Below are 17870 nucleotides of genomic sequence, written 5' to 3' on the forward strand. Positions count from 1 at the left end.
TCCCTAATGCATCTACTCTACTACCACGACTGACAGTGCATTCCACGTACCCACCACTCTCTGAGTAAAAACCTACCTCTGACACTCCCCTAAACTTTCCTCCAATTACCTTAAAATTATACCCCCTCATGATACACATTTTTGCCATGGGAAAAAGTCTCTGGTCATCCACTCTATCTATGTCTCTCAATATCTTGTACACCTTTATCAAGCCACCTCTCATCCTTCTTCACTCCAATGAGAAAAGCCATAGCTCCCTCAACCTTTCTTCATAAGACAGCGCCCTCCAGTCCAGGCGACATCCTGGTAAATCTCCTCTGCACCCTCTCTAAAGTTGTCACTCTTTCCTATAATGAGGTGACCAGAACTGAACATAGTTAAAAATCACACAACACCAGGTTATAGTCCAGCAGGTTTAATTGGAAGCACACTAGCTTTCGGAGCACCACACCTTCATCAGGAAGGTGCTCCTGAGCAGCACTCCGAAAGCTAGTGTGCTTCCAATTAAACCTGTTGGACTATAACCTGGTGTTGTGTGATTTTTAACTTTGTACACCCCAGTTCCAACACTGGCATCTCCAGATCAGAACTGAACGTAATATTCCAAATGTGGTCTAACCAGGACTCTTTAGAGCTGCAGCATAATCTAGCAGCTCTTAACCTCAATCCCCTTGCTAATGCAAGCCAACATACCGTCAATGCTCAACATCGTGACAAATTTACATCTGCTGGACATCTGCTGCTATAATCAATCATGCAACATCTAGTAATGACATTTATGACATTTGAAACCATCAATCCATTAAACACTTATCTTTAACCAATTTCACAGCAGGCTCCAAGGCTCCTGAACTGTCAAACAAGGCTATCAGAAAGCTTCCAAACCCAGCCAGCCTGATGCAGATACTGGTAAACAGGAAATATACATTTCCCCTTTGACTGTAAGTGGTAACCTAAGTGATTGGATGTGTCTTTGGGGTCACAATCCAACCCGAGGCTGTCTCAACGCACACAATAGTCATATGAAGTTGGTGTTGGACTAGGAAGGCACAGAAATTCAAAATTACAATGAGAAAATTAAAGTTTTTGCCATTCCTAACTGCTCCCACCTCCACAAGGAGTGGAATGTATGGCTCTAGAAACAAGTTTAGAAGTGAATAGGTGCAGAGTGATCAGGCAAAAGGTTGTGGATGGAGAATGCAGATTCCTTTTGCCCCACATTAAACCTGAGCGGAAGGCTTGCACCAAGAGCCAAGCTGAACACCTTAATTAGACACTGAAGCATCTCATTCCACTGCCACAGGCACTTAGCAAGGGGTTTGCCAACAGGGATTCAATCAAGAAAGGCTTGATGGATTTTCTAAGACATTCTTGGGTGTCTGGTGTCAAAGGCTCAGTGTACCTGAGTAAGGGAGCTGGCATCAGGAGGAAGGAGCCTGCAGAAGCCCCCTGCTGCTCTATCAGCCACCCACTGTTCAATCTGGTTCAGTGCCCTCCCTCCTTGGGACTCCCATTCCACCCATACTTACCCATCTCTGAAGGATCCATTGCCAATGGCCCAGATCTATTAGGCAGGTAATGCTAAGGGATGGACTATCCAAAGTAGAATGTGCAGAGTTCAGCAGATTTCCCAGTGCATATTAGGACCGTTATTTTGTTGGCACTCTGATTAGGTTTATAGAAATGGCACCCAGGTCTCATTGGTGATAATATGCCTTGTCCCCCCACATCCACATTAAATTTCACTTTATAAGCCAATGACCTTGTTCATAGAAGACACAGGTCCTTTTCTTTGTTATAAGCAAGACCATTTTTTTTTCAATTTTCAGAATGACATCATATAATCCAAAACGAGAGTGGAAACTGTACAGATTTAAGTTACTAAGTGTGAAATTTATCTTCATTGGCTGGAGAAATAGACTGGGATTGGATTAACCACACTTGATGTATTATTGTTTCTGATTCTATTTTCTCAATCCAGAAAACTTACATCACAGAAACAGGCCATTTGACTCAAGTAGTCCATACAACTCCTCTCCATCAAATCCAAACAGTACAAAACCTATTTTTTCTCATGTTTATCAAACTTCCCTTGAATACATTTGTATGTTTCACCACAACTCCTCATTATGTGAGCAAATTCCACATTCTTATCACTCTTTGGATAAGGAAGTTTGTCCTGGGTCCTATCTCAGATTTCTTAGACTCATATTATGATCCTTAACTTTGGTCACCCCTTCACATCCACCTTATTAAATCCTTTTGCAATTTAATAAACCTGTATCAGATCACTCATCGTTAAGAAAATAGTACATCTATTATGGGCCAAGTCTATTACTGCCTGATTTGTGTCACTACTATTTGAACTCTTTCCCTGTCCCCTTTTAGTTATCATTTTGGATAACTACAATGGCCCCAATTTGCATACCCACATTCAGATCTCTTAGAAGTTTCTTAGGTTGCATTTATTGTAGTTTGAGAAACATTAATCCTTCCTGAAAATGTCCTAATGAAAGGTCACAATCTGAAACATCAACTCTGTTTCTATCCTTACAGAAGCTGAGTTTTCTTTGTTTTTATTTCAAATTTCCAGTGTTCAGTTTTGATTTTGGATTAGTCTACGAACTAAACCAATCCATTCTAATTAATTGGAAACAATGCATTGGACCAGACTTCGCTGGAGGCATAAAACATTTTATTAGTGCATTTATGTCAAAACAGCAAATTACATGAAAAAAATTCCAGGAAGTTACAGTAAATGTAATTTATGTAATGCGTGTTTTCTGGAGTTGTACTGCATAATCAATGCACTGATGAAAATTAGACTCAAATAGTCCTATAATAATTAAAACAATAGAGTGCTGCTTTTCAACTGAACATTAGCTGCCTATGATCTCTGCATATATGGGATCTGATTTTATAAGAATCGGTTATTTAATTAGCAAACTAAAATTCATAGAAAAATGTTTGGATAAGAATCAGATGGCTAAGGATTTTTCATTTTTTAATTTGTATCAAATTTTAACTTGTTCTTTGATAACCAGAAACTATGGACTCTGTACTGAAAGATTCAATTACATTTTTTATTACAGTGCTTCCTTTTTAACCCAAGTGATGGGAAATTATGTTACTGATTAGTTATTTCCCTTTGTCACTTTACAGGGCTTTCTCAAGACACCTCCTGATAATAACTACAGTTATTAAATGACTTGGGAAAAATATCAGCCGCAAGAATGAAAGGGTTATCAAGCAACCGAGGCCAACATCATGCAACTAACTGTGACCCTTTGTGTGATACGTTGTCCCACCACCAGGAAAGGAAGCCATACATTCTCAATCCAGTAGACTCCCACCATGACGATCATTCCTATTGCCCCCAGAGGAACTCCTTTCACTCAGAGTGCACGGTTCCATTCAGTGATCAAATATCTAGTAGTACTTTTCCCAGAAGACATTACAGTTCACAACATGACCTTAAGGAAGAATGTGCCCTGGTGCCTGCACCTTCATCCAATAAAACCAATCGCATCCCTGCCAACCTTCTGGACCAATTTGAGAGGCAACTTCCAATCCGCCGGGATGGGTTCCACACATTACAATATAAGCGGTCAGCCCTGGAACACCGAAGTGAAAGCCCAGGAAGAATCCGCCACCTGGTTCACTCAGTGCAAAAGCTGTTTACCAAGTCACATTCTCTCGAAGGACCTTCCAAAGGAAATATAAATGGTAATAAAGCAAGTCCTGATGAAATGCATGCGACGAAACGTGGCAAGCGCAGCAAAAGCAAAGATAGGAAGTCGGAACTGAAAAACAAATCTAATATTTCAGGGTGGTGGAGTTCAGAAGATAATTTGGATGGTGATGTATGCATTTATCATGGCCCAACAAATGTGATGACTATGGGTCGTTGTCCTGACCGTTCAACATCTCAGTACTTCATGGAAGCTTATAATACTATCAGTGAACAGACGTTAAAAACTTCCAGAAGCAATAATGACATGAAATGCACAACTTGTGTAAACATCCCACTGAACGTTGATGCACAAATCATGAAGAAGAGTTCGTGGTCTTCAACATTAACAGTGAGCCGAGCCCATGAGGTTTATCAGAAATCCTCAATGAATCTTGATAATAAAACGGTCATGAAATCGGAGTCGTGCCAGAAAGAACGTTCATGCCAGTATCTCCAGGTATGCACCCAGTGTATAGCAATATCGAAGCACATTGCTGCTACAAATATTGTGTACAAGCTATTAATATGCTTATACATATGTACAATAGCTATGATTTATGGACTGTGTTGGAAACAGCAAAATATTACTAGCACACCAAAATAAGAAAGATTTCAGATTCCAATTTATTACACTGGAAAGAAAAGCTTCATTGGGGCATTGGAGTTATAAAAAGTCTTTAACAAATTAACCTTCATGAAGATTGAGAAGTTCAAATTAGCAGAGCTAGCCACAAACAATTGATACCATGTATTTGGGACTGTTTCCAAGAAGACAGATTTTTTTTAACTAGGGATGAGCTATTTTGGATCTGTTGATGTGTAATGATGCAGGTTTAATAAATGAACTCAGAATAAAAGGTCCCCATTAATGCAGTGACTGTAATGTTGTAAAATTTGGTATCCAGTTTAAGAGGGACAAACATGAGCCATGAATACTAAGCCTAAGTAAGGGTAGTTACAAAGTTAACGAAGGCAGAGTTGACTGGAGTGGACTGGGAAGTTTCCGCAGCAAAGGTGGTTGAAGAACAATGACATTTGAGAAATAGTTCATGGTTCACCGCAAAGATATATCCCAATCAGGAAGAAGGATTCAAGAAAGGGGTTAAGACAACCATGGTTAACCAGGAAAGTTAAGGATAGCACCAGATTAAAAGCAAGTATGCCCAATATGGCAAAAATTAATGGTAAGCCACTCAATTGGAAAATTTTAAAAACCAACAAAAGATTACCAAAAATAAAGGAGAAAATAAACTTTGAGGGTAAACTTGCAAGTAATGTCAAGGAAAGAGAGGAAGAGCTTCTTTAGATATATAAAAAGACGTGAGGCCAAAGTGAAAACAGTCCAAGTAGATAATGAGGCTAAGGTAATAATCATGGGGAACCAGGAAGTGGTTGAATAAATAGGTAAAATAAATATGTTAAATAAATAAATACTTTGCATCAATATTCACAGTAGAAGACATGAACAGCATTCCAAATATACTAAATAATCAAGGGGCAAAACGTGGTGGGACAGGGCAGAAGAAATAAAAGGTCAAGAGTGTGGTGCTGGAGAAGCACAGCAGGTCAGGCAGCATCTGAGGAGCAGAAAAATTAACATTCAGGCAAAAGCCCTTCATCAAGAACGTCATTTTCCTTCAATGTCTATTTTCCTGCTCCTTAGATGCTGTCTGACCTGCTGTGCTTTTCCTGCACCACACTCTCAACTCTAATCTCCAGCATCTGCAGTCCTCACTTTTGCCTAGAAGAAATAAACACAATAGCTATCACTGGAGAAAATCAATTAGGGAAAGCAACAGTATGAAAAGCTGTTATGCACCCTGCAGCTGGTGAGATGCATCTTAGGATGGAAAGGAAATTATGACAGAAATAACGGATGCACTCATTGTAATCTTCCATGCATCCTTAGATTCTTGAATAGTACTAGAGGATTGGAAAACCACCTTTATTCAAAAAGGGTAAGAGTCCAAGAATAGCTAACTATAGGCCAGTTAGCTTAACAGCTGTTGTTGGTAAAATGTTAGAGTTAATTATAAATGCTATAATAGCAAAGCATTTAGAAATACATCAAAAAGTAAGCAGTAAATGTGGCTTCATAAACCATGCTTGGCAAGTTTATTAGAATTCTTTGAAGAAGTAATAAGCAATACAGATAGAAGTGGAGCAGGAGAGATAATATATTTGGATTTATAGAAGGCATTTAATATAAACCCACACATTAGGCTGCTTAATAAGATAGAGTCAATGGTATTGGAGATAGCATTTAAACATGGATAGAGGATTGGCTAACTAGAAGAAAGTAGAATGTTGGGATAAGGTGAATATTTTCAGGATTGCAATCTGTAACAAGTGGGAGTGCCACAGGGATATAATATAAAAGCAAAGCATTCAGAAATGCATAATAAAATCAAGCAGAGTCAATGTGGCTTCATGAAGGGGAAATGATATCTGACAATGTTATTATAATTCTTTGAGGAGGTAACAAACAAGATAAGTAAAGTGGAACCAGTAGATATAAACATTCAAAAATAAATACTGCAGATGCTAGAAAGCTGAAAAAAGGACAGAAAATACTGGAGAGACACAACTTATCTGGTAACACCTGTGGAGAGAGAAACAGAGTTCACATTTTGAGTTTGGTATGATCCTTCTTCAAAACTGACCATTCTAAATATGTTGTCCTTTTTCAATGACATTGGAACCAGTCAAGAGAAAGTTCACTAGATTGATTCCAGATATGAAGGATGTTGTTTGATTGAGGAGAAGTTAAATAGGCTGTGGTTGTACTCATAGAGTCATAGAGATGTACAGCATGGAAACAGACCCTTCGGTCCAACCTGTCCATGCCAACCAGATATCCCAACCCAATCTAGTCCCACCTGCCAGCACCCGGCCCATATCCCTTCAAACCCTTCCTATTCATATACCCATCCAAATGCCTCTTGAATAATGCAATTGTACCAGCCTCCACCACATCCTCTGGAGCTCATTCCATTCTCGTACCACCCTCTGCATGAAAACGTTGCCCCTTAGGTCTCTTTTATATCTTTCCGCTCTCACCCTAAACCTATGCCCTCTAGTTCTGGACTTGCTGACCCCAGGGAAAAGACCTTGTCTATTTACCCTATCCATGCCCCTCATAATTTTTAAACCTCTATACGGTCACCCCTCAGCCTCTGAAGCTCCAGGGAAAACAGCCCCAGCCTGTTCAATCTCTCCCTATAGCTCAAATCCTCCAACCCTGGCAACGTCCTTGTAAATCTTTTCTGAACCCTTTCAAGTTTCACATCTGCCCGATATGAAGGAGACCAGAATTGCATGCAATATTCCAACAGTGGCCTAACCAATGTCCTGTACAGCTGCAACATGTACTCAATACTCTGACCAATAAAGGAAAGCATACCAAACGCCTTCTTCACTATCCTATCTACCTGCGACTACGCTTTTAAGGAGCTATGAACCTGCACTCCAAGGTCTCTTTGTTCAGCAACACTCCCTAGGACCTTACCATTACGTGTATAAGTCCTGCTAAGATTTGCTTTCCTAAAATGCAGCACTTCGCATTTATCTGAATTAAACTCCATCTGCCACTTCTCAGCCCATTGGCCCATCTGGTCAAGATCCTGTTGTAATCTGAGGTAACTCGCTTTTGCTGTCCATGACACCTCCAATTTTGGTGTCATCTGTAAACTTACTAACTGTATCTCTTATGCTCGCATCTACATCATTTATGTAAATGACAAAAAGTAGAGGACCCAGCACCAATCCTTGTGGCACTCCACTGGTCACAGGCTTCCGTCTGAAAAACAACCCTCCACCACCACCCTCTGTCTTCTACCATTGAGCCAGTTCTGTATCCAAATGGCTAGTTCTCCCTGTATTCCATGAGATCTAACCTTGCTAATCAGTCTCCCATGGGGAACCTTGTCGAACAGCTTACTTCTTTGTTACTTCTTCAAAAAACTCAATCGAGTTTGTGAGACATGATTTTCCACGCACAAAGCCATGTTGACTATCCCTAATCAGTCCTTGCCTTTTCAAATACATGTACATCCTGTTTCTCAGGATTCCCTCCAACAACTTGCCCACCACTGAGGTCAGGCTCACTGGTCTAAAGTTCCCTGGCTTGTCTTTACCGCCCTTCTTAAACAGTTGCACCATGTTTGCCAACCTCCAGTCTTCCGGCACCTCACATGTGACTGTTGGTGGATTCACATATCTCAACAAGAGGCCCAGCAATCACTTCTCTAGCTTCCCACAGAGTTCTAGGGTCTACCTGATCAGGTACTGCGGATGTATCCACCTTTAATCGTTTCAAGACATCCAGCACTTACTCCTCTGTAATATGGACATTTTGCAAGATGTCACCATCTATTTCCCTACAGTCTATATCTTCTATATCCTTTTCCCCAGTAAATACTGATGCAAAATATTAATTTAGTATCTCCCCCATTTTCTGTGGCTCCACACAAAGGCCGCCTTGCTGATCTTTGAGGGGCCCTATTCTCTCCCTAGTTACCCTTTTGTCCTTAATATATATTTGTAAAAACCCTTTGGATTCTCCTTAAATCTATTTGCCAAAGCTATCTCATGTCCCATTTTTGCCCTCCTGATTCCCTCTTACATATACTCCTACTTCCTTTATACTCTTCTAAGGATCCTCTCGATCTATCCTGTCTATACCTGACATATGCTTCCTTCTTTTTCTTAACTAATCCCTCAATTTCTTTAGTCATCCAGCATTCCTTGTACCTACTAGCCTTCCCTTTCACCCTAACAGGAATATACTGTCTCTGGATTCTTGTTATCTCATTTCTGTAGGCTTCCCATTTTCCAGCTGTCCCTTTACCTGCGAACATCTGCCTCCAATCAGCTTTCGAAAGTTCTTGCCTAATACCATCAAGATTGACCTTTCTCCAATTTAGAACTTCAACTTTTAGATCTGGTCTATCCTTTTCCATCACTATTTTAAAAAGAATAGAATTATGGTCGCTGGCCCCAAAGTGGTCTCCCACTGACACCTCAGTCACCTGCCCTGCCTTATTTTCCAAGAGTAGGTCAAGTTTTGCACCTTCTGTATTAGGTATATCCACATACTGAATCAGAAAATTGTCTTGTATGCACTTAAGCAATTTCTCTCCATCTAAACCTTTAACACTATAGCAGTCCCAGTCCATGTTTGGAAAGTTAAAATCCCCTACCATAACGACCTTTTTATTCTTTCAGTTAGCTGAGATCTCCTTCAGGTTTGTTTCTCAATTTCCCTCTGACTATTAGGGGGTCTATAATACAATCCCAATAAGGTGATCATTCCTTTCTTATTTCTCAGTTCCACCCAAATAACTTCCCTGGATATATTTCTGGGAATATCCTCCCTCAGCACAGCTGAAATGCTATTCCTTATCAAAAACGCCATTCCCCCTCCTCTCTTGCCTCCCTTTCTATCCTTCCTGTAGCATTTGTATCCTAGAACATTAAGCTGCCAGTCCTGCCCATCCCTGAGCCATGTTTCCGTAATTGCTATGATATTCCAGTCCCATATTACGAACCATGCCCTGAGTTCATCTGCCTTCCCTGTTAGGACCCAGCATTGAAATAAATGCAGTTTAATTTATTAGTCCTACCTTGTCCCTGCCTGCTCTGACTGTTTGACTCACTTCTGTTCTTAACTGTATCAGTCTCAGATTGATCTCTTTCCTCACTCTCTCCCTGGGTCCCACCACATCCCTCCACCTTACTAGTTTAAATCCTCCCAAGCAGTTCTAGCAAATTTCCCTGTCAGTATATGAGTCCCCTTCCAATTTCTGTGCAATCCATCCTTCTTGTACAGGTCACTTCTACCCCAAACGAAATTCCAATGATCCAAAAATGTGAATCCTTCTCCCATACACCAGCTCCTCAGCCATGCATTCATCTGCTCTATCCTCCTATTCCTGCCCTCACTACCTCGTAGCACTGGGAGTAATCCAAATATTACTACCCTTGAGGATCTCCTGTTCAAATTTCTGCCTAACTCTCTGTAATCTCCCTTCAGAATCTCAACCTTTTCCCTTCCAATGCCGTTGGTTCCAATGTGGATAATGACTTCTTGCTGGCCCCTCTCCCCCGTGAGAACATTCTGCACCCTCTCTGAGATATCCTTGATCCTGACACCAGGGAAACAACACACCATTCTGCTTTATCTCTGCTGGCCACAGAAACATCTGTCTGTACCTCGGACTACAGAATCCCCTAACAGAATTGATCTCTTGGAAGCCGACATACCCCTTGTGGCATTAGAGCCATACTGTTGCTGTTGCAAATTCCTCATCGCTTCTATCTGTGTCTCCAATCGATCCACTCGATCTGATAAGATTTGCATCCAACAGCATTTATGGCAGATGTAATCCGCAGTAACCCTTAAACTCTCTTTAAACTCCCACATCTGACAAGACGTACATATCACTGCAAAGGCCATTTTTGCTCCTTCACAATCTACAGACTCAGAAAATAACACTGTCTTATTCCTCTACAAAATACTGCACCAGGTTAAATTAATAGCTATGGCTTATATTTTAAGTTTAATCAAGAGACTTATCTCCAAAAACATATAATCAAGAAAGAACCCACTGTACTCACTAATACAGCCTTTCTGTTGGACAGACTTAAAACAACAATTAACTGATCTGATTCTGTGTTGTGAACTTCACCCAAAATGGTCCCTCCAAGATGAGTTGTGAAATTCACTGTTTGTTACTTTTCCCAGATGCACTCCGATGTCCAACGACACATGAATTCAAAAACAACAAAGGCAGTAACTGTGCAGGTTATTTTTCTCTCTGTCTCTCTCCTGCACAGTCCTCACCATGTGCTTCCTTTGTCTGTTCTTCTCCCTTTTAAAACTGCTGTTGTTTTGACTTTTTTTTTCCAAAGTTCCAAAACAATGCAACAGCATATAAAACAGGAATTGCTGCTCCTGAAATTCGCCTCCAGCACCTAAAATACCTCAAAAAAAAAGGAGCAGCTTTTACAGCCAGAAATTTTTCCGTCCTCCATCTTGGATTACCCAGAATCCTCTCATTGGAGATTTGAAGAATGAGATAAGGCCTTATTGCAACATACATTCTTATGGGGTTTGATAGAGTAGGTGAAATTATATACTCGAGTGAGAGAGTCTAGGATGAGTACCTTTCATCTGACTAGGGCCCACCCATTTAAAACAGAGGTTAAGAGGATTTTTTCACGCAGAGAGTAGTGAATCTGTAGAATTCTTTACCACAGAGTGCAGTTGAGGCTAATTTTATTCAAGGCTGAGATGATCATATTTTTAATCAGTAAGAAAATCAAGGGTTATGGGGGAAGAAGGCAGGAAAGTGCAGTTGATATTTTATGGCAGAGTAGATTTGATGATTCGATAGATATTTCTGCACCTACACCTTATCTTATGGTCTTACCCACACTAGTCAACTTTAGAGAAAGGCCTTTCTTACTCACAGTCATTTTATTATACGTCCTGGCTACACCTTATTTTATTTGCCGCTTGGAAATCCCTCAGTCTTTGCTTTTTATACATGTCTTTTCACTGTTTTCCTTATTCTAGACTTTGCTAGTTTTATTTTCAACCAGAGATGGGATTAGAGTGGTTCTGGAAAAGCACAGCAGTTCAGGCAGCATCCGAGGTGCAGGAAAATCGACGTGTCAGGCAAAAGCCCTTCATCAGGAATAGAGGCAGTATGGAGAGATTTATCTCTCTCTCCATAGTGCACGTCGATTTTCCTGCTCCTCGGATGCTGCATGAATTGCTGTGCTTTTCCAGCACCACTCTCATCCAGAATCTGGTTTCCAACATCTGCAGTCATTGTCTTTACCTAGTTGATTTCAACCAGAGATGCCAGCCAAGTCTGTGGTTCGAGTGATTATGATTCTCATCTTTTCAAAAGACCATAGTTACCAACCGTGTGCTCTATGGCCTTTGCAAAATTCCCACAATGGATTCCTCACATATATCCTCATTCTTGAGAATACAACTTCATTTAACATGGCGCCATACAGCATGGAAACAGGCTCTCGGTCCAACCAATCCATGCCAACCTCAATCCTAAATTAAACCAGTTTCACCTGCCTGCGCTTGGACCTCCAAATATTTCTTATTCATGTACTTATTCAAATGTCTTTTAGAAGACTTTTCACACATGAAGCACTGTCTGTGTAAAAAAAAATTGTCCCTCATGTCTTTTTTAGATCTTTCTCCTCTCACCTGAAAAATATGCTCCCAGATGTGAAATCTTGCACCCTGGGGAAAAAAAAAACACTTGCTATTCACCTTACCTATGGCTCTCACGATTTTATAAAACTCTATAAGGTCACCTTTCAACCCTTTACTCTTCAGTGAAACAAGTCCCAGTCTATCCAGTCCCTCCTTATAACTCAAACCCTTCATTCCCAGCGACATCCTGGTAAATCTCTTTTGAACCGTCTCCAACTTAATAATATCCTTATGGCAACAAGAACTGGACACAGTCCTCCAGAGTAAGCCTATTTGCCTGTCCATTTTTATTTCTCCTGAATATTACTCACCTTCTTTGTTTATTCATCATGAAGCTCTTTGACACAGTGGGTGGTGAGAGTATGGTATGAATTGTCTAGAAGTGTGATAGAGGAAGGTAGAATTGAAGTCGTCAAGAGGGAATTGGATGATTTTTCAAGTAGAAATGTTGTTTAGGATGAGAGGGAAAAGGGAGTGATTAGCACAGAGTTAAAATGCTCAGAGAGCCAACATACACATGATGGGCTGAGCAGTCTCTTTCTTTCTGTAACAATTCTGTGATTATGGTGCTGCACTTTGCTAATAATAACTTCACTGTTTTGCACCACTTTATTTAGCTACTTAGAACCACGATCAAGGTAGTGCTATGACACGGGGTAAAGCCTCCTGTTTAATTTAACCAGCAACACAGAAAAGATTTATCCTGAACAGTCATCTGTGAAAATTCAAGAGGTCAAGAACTATTTAAAGTAAAAATTAACTACTTTTTTCTTAAATATAACAGAGAATAATTAGCTAACAGCTATTTACAACTCCTTCCTCTCACCTATCTTTTACTTTCCCCTCTACAAAGCTGATCTGATAAAAATCTCTATTAAGATTTACAAACCAAAACTTCTTATCTCAAAACCAGGCAGCTTTCGGTTCTTCTCCGTATTCCTGTCTTTTCTTCTTGGGAATTCTGCTTCACAGGTTTCTGATCGATAAAGGTTCCTTAAAAAGAACTATTTTTCAGGCAGTCTTTGCATGCTGGTGGCTTGGCAGGTGTCCTCCCAACTGTTATATTTTCCCTGGTGTTATACCCCCAGAGCATTGGATTGTGTCATTGGTTTTTAAGATTGTCAGTATACTAAATTCAAACTTGACTGGAATTTGGTATTTTTTGGTATAATTTAAACTGACTGGCCTAATTCAAACCTGTTTTGTTTTTTCCAGGCAAACCAGCTAATGTAGCTTTCAATAAGTGTTACACTGTTACCATATTGAGAACACTTGGTGCTGTCACAGTTCTGCTAGCTTCTAATTCACTTTAAGAGTATTTACTGTGGAAAAGTATAGGGAAGATATAGACTGAAGGGAAATAGATGGTGACATCTTGCAAAATGTCCACATTACAGAAGAGGAAGTGCTAGATGTCTTGAAACGGGTAAAGGTGGATAAATCCCCAGGACCTAATCAGGTGTACCCTAGAACTCTGTGGGAAGCTAGGGAAGTGATTTCTGGGCTTCTTGCTGAGATATTTGTATCATCAATAGTCACAGGTGAGGTGCCAGAAGACTGGAGGTTGGCTAACATGGTGCCACTGTTTAAGAAGGTGGTAAGGACAAGCCAGGGAACTATAGACCATTGAGCCTGATGTCGGTGGTGAGCAAGTTGTTAGAGGGAATCCTGAGGGACAGGATGTACATGTATTTGGAAAGGCAAGGACTGATTAGGGATAGTTAACATGGCTTTGCATGTGGGAAATCATGTCTCACAAACTTGAATGAGTTTTTTGAGGAAGTAACAAAGAGGATTGATGAGGGCAGAGCAGTAGATGTGATCTATATGGACTTCAGTAAGGCGTTCGACAAGGTTCCCCATGGGAGACTGATTAGCAAGGTTAGATCTCATGGAATACAGGGAGAACTAGCCATTTGGATACAGAACTGGTTCAAAGGTAGAAGACAGAGGGTGGTGGTGGAGGATTATTTTTCAGCCTGGAGGCCTGTGACCAGTGGAGTGCCACAAGGATCAGTGCTGGGTCCTCTACTTTTTGTCATTTACATAAATAATTTGGATGCGAGCATAAGATGTGCAGTTAGTAAGTTTACAGATGACACCAAAATTGGAGGTGTCGTGGACAGCGAAGAAGGTTGCCTCAGATTACAACAGGATCTGGATCAGATGGGCCAATGGGCTGGAGGAGTGGCAGATGAAGTTTAATTCAGATAAATGCGAGGTGCTGTGTTTTGGGAAAGCAAATCTTAGCAGGACTTATACACGTAATGGTAAGGTCCTAGGGAGTGTTGCTGAACAAAGAGACCTTGGAGTGCAGGTTCATAGCTCCTTAAAAGTGGAGTTGCAGGTAGATAGGATTGTGAAGAAGGCGTTTGGTATGCTCTCCTTTATTGGTCAGAGTATGGAGTACAGGAATTGGGAGGTCATATTGCGGCTGTACAGGACATTGGTTAGGCCACTGTTGGAATATTGCGTGCAATTCTGGTCTCCTTTCTATCGGACAGATGTTGTGAAACTTGAAAGGGTTCAGAAAAGATTTAAGAGGATGTTGCCAGGGTTGGAGGATCTGAGCTACAGGGAGAGGCTGAACAGGCTGGGGCTGTTTTCCCTGGAGCGTCAGAGGCTGTGGGGTGACCTTAGAGAGGTTTACAAAATTATGAGGGTCATGGATAGGTAACCAGGCAAAGTCTTTTCCCTGGGGTCGGCAAGTCCAGAACTAGAGGGCATAGGTTTAGGGTGAGAGGGGAAAGATATAAGAGACCTATGGGGCATCTTTTTCACACAGAGGATGGTACATGTATGGAATGAGTTGCCAGAAGAAGTGAAGGAGGCTGGTACAATTGCAACATTTAAGAGGCATTTGGATGGGTATATGAATAGGAAGGGTTAGGAGGGATATGGAGGTGGGACTAGGTTGGGTCGGAATATCTGGTCGGCATGGATGGGTTAGACCAAAGTGTCTGTTTCCATACTGTACATCTCTATGACTCTATGACTCTAAGATACAGTACACCCACATCTTTATAACTGTTGTTTCTGAAAATGGTTATGAAGTAAGATATTTTTGATCAGGAATGTGTTTTATTATCCTGCATCATCTTACCTGTTTCAATCATTTGTTCTTTTACACACGTCTTCCTCTAATGTACTGTAATAACATCACATCAATGGAAACCATTGGTGTCTGAATAAGAATCACATTCAAAACCTTTTGCTTCTTCCCATTAACTAATTCCTTTCAGCATTAGTTGTACTTTTGTAGAGTTGCATTTAGCCTAATCCTACAATATACCAGATTACCTTGAATAGTTTCCTACACTTATCTAGATTAAGGCCTATGTGCCATTTCTGAGTCCATCTTATGAGTTGATCTAATTCTTGATTTTTCAGCACTCCTTATTAATTGCATTAACATATCCTGTCTCATCAACAAATTTTGCTCTACTCTAAGTAGTCACCTCAAATTAAATTATGAATAGCAAGGGATTTATAACTGGATGCCCCTCACAGTGATCTGCAATGGTTGACTAGTCACTGCCTTTAGATAGTTTTCTTCCCAATTCCCTTTGCTTTCTGTTCCAATTGTTAAAACAATTCTCAAACTAGTTTCAATTTGACATTAATTCCATTAATCTGAATTTTGTACACAAATCTTGTGAAAATATATTAGATCTCATATGAAAATTCAAGTAAATTATATTTTCTATATTTCCCAATTATCATTGAAAAGATATAAAAAGCAAATTATACTCCCATAGCCTAATGTCAATGTTCTCCATAATGGTACGTCAGTGTGCAAAACACCTCCAGAAGTCAAAATGCAACTCACTGCTTTTATTCTGCAAAAGTGATTACTTTCTGTATTTCCTGTAGTTCAAAAGTGTAAGTGTTAGAAAATCTAAGTGTTCACCACCAGCCTAGAATATAAACGAAACATTTCTTGGCTGATGAAATATGCTAATTCAATAAACAGAGCATTACATGAGAGAAGCTTTGACATAATGAAGTAGGAAGTTTTGCTTCTTTTCCTACAAATTCCCTGAACACATTTCACATTCACATTAAAATTTCAGTGCTTGCAAATCAGATTTCATGATTGAGTTTGGGTTGGTGTAGAATGAAAAATAAATGCAAGCAAAACGGCAAAAAGTAATGGAACCAGCCTTTGCAGCTTTCCGTGGAAGACTGGTGTTCCTAACTGGATTATTATACATTTGACTGCTCTTTATTGCTGATGTTCATTGCTTGGTGTTGTGGGACCTCATGGACTGCTTTTCAGTGACCCACTGAATCTCATCATGAGTCCCTTTTGTATTTTTCTCCCTGAATTCTGTATTTCTGAATTGGATATAATTTCACGTAATTTGCATGACAGCTCTGCTTAAGTAGCAACAATGGCATTCCACTCAACAACTTCTTTAAAGTATGTATACAATAAAATTTGTGTTCCACCAATAAATAGTGTGCATTTGTGTTAGAAGTACCAGAAGAAGTGTAAAACTGTTCCAGTGCAGAAGTTATTAACATCCTTCTCTTAGTTACTCCTACTCCTGTCAAAACCTATATGCAGAATCTTATTGGCATTTGAGCACAGAGTCATACAGCATGGAAACAGACTTTTTGGTCCAGCTGACCATAATCCCAAAGTAAACTAGTCCCTCCTGCCTGCGCTTGGTCCATATCCCTCAAAACATTTCTTATTAATGTACTTATTTAAATGTCTTTTAAACCTTGTTACTGTAACTGTATCCACCACTTTTTTCAACCTCCTATGCTCTAGTGAAAAATGCCCTAGCCTATCCGGCCTCAGCTTATAATTTAAACCTTCCATTCCTGATAACATTCTGGTAAATCTCTTCTGAACTCTGACCAGCTTAATAATATCCTTCCTGTAACAGGGCGACCAGAACTGCACATAGTACTCCAGAACGCCAATGTCTTGTACACTTTCAACATAACGTCCCAACTCTTATACTCAATGGTCTGAGCAATAAGGGCAAGCATACCAAATGCTTTCTTAACCACACTGTCTATATGTGACACAAGCTTCAAGGAAGTATGAAGTTGGACCCCTAAGTCTCTCTGTTCTACAGCACCACCCTACTTCTAATTGTATAAGTCCTGCCCTTGTTTGTTTTACCAAAATGCAAGACCTTGCATTTATCCAAATTAAACTTCATCTGTCATTCTACAGCTTAGTGTCCCCTTAACCACGACCTCACTCCCATCACCAAACCATCATCTCCTAGACCATCCACAACCTCATCATCTCAGGGGATCTCCCGTCTGCAGCCTCCAACCTCAAAGTCCTGGAGCCCTGCATCACCCGTCCAAGCTCCAAATGATCTTTTCACATCTGGCAGAGATTTTGCTGCGCATCCAAACACCTCATCTACTGTGTCCATTGCTGTCAATATGCTCTCCTCTACAGGATGCCAATTCACAAAATGTTTCAGTGAACATCACTGGGACACATGCATCAAACATCCCAACAACCCTGTGGCTGACAACTTCAACTTCCACTCCCACTCTGTCAAGAACATGCAGGTCCTGGGCCTTCTCCACTACCAAATCCTAGTCACCTGACAACTGAAGGAAGAACGCCTCATCTTCTGTCTTGGGACCCTTGAACCACATGGCATCAACATTGACTTCACCAGTTTCTTTATATCCCCTCCCCCCACTTCATAATCCAGCCCTGAAACTCAGCACTGCCCTTTTGAACTGTCCTACCTGTCCATCTTCCTTCCTACCTATCCAATCCACTCTCCCCACCAATGTATCATCATCACTCCAATCTTCACCTACCTATTTCCTTTCCAGCTAACTTCCCCCCACCCCCCATTTATTTCTCAGCCCCCTCCCCACCCCACCCCATTCCTGATGAAGGTT

The 17870-nt window shown here is 40.5% G+C and overlaps 2 protein-coding genes across 14 annotated transcripts in view; one reads left to right on the plus strand and one right to left on the minus strand.

The window, feature by feature from the left end:
• dlgap1a (discs, large (Drosophila) homolog-associated protein 1a) overlaps positions 1 to 17870 on the plus strand; it is a 766490-nt gene that overhangs the window by 556454 nt on the left and 192166 nt on the right. For all 13 annotated transcript variants that reach the window (XM_072570364.1, XM_072570355.1, XM_072570359.1 and 10 more), the window contains one exon: positions 3163 to 4190. In XM_072570364.1, the coding sequence (XP_072426465.1) occupies positions 3234 to 4190 (957 nt within the window). In that variant the 5' untranslated portion in view covers positions 3163 to 3233. The remainder of the gene's footprint in view (positions 1 to 3162; positions 4191 to 17870) is intronic.
• The window catches only part of LOC140477095 (homeobox protein AKR-like), a 285068-nt gene that overhangs the window by 15066 nt on the left and 252132 nt on the right, over positions 1 to 17870 (minus strand). The window lies entirely within an intron of this gene.

Source organism: Chiloscyllium punctatum, chromosome 5, assembly GCF_047496795.1.
Source record: "Chiloscyllium punctatum isolate Juve2018m chromosome 5, sChiPun1.3, whole genome shotgun sequence".
NCBI lineage: Eukaryota > Metazoa > Chordata > Chondrichthyes > Orectolobiformes > Hemiscylliidae > Chiloscyllium > Chiloscyllium punctatum.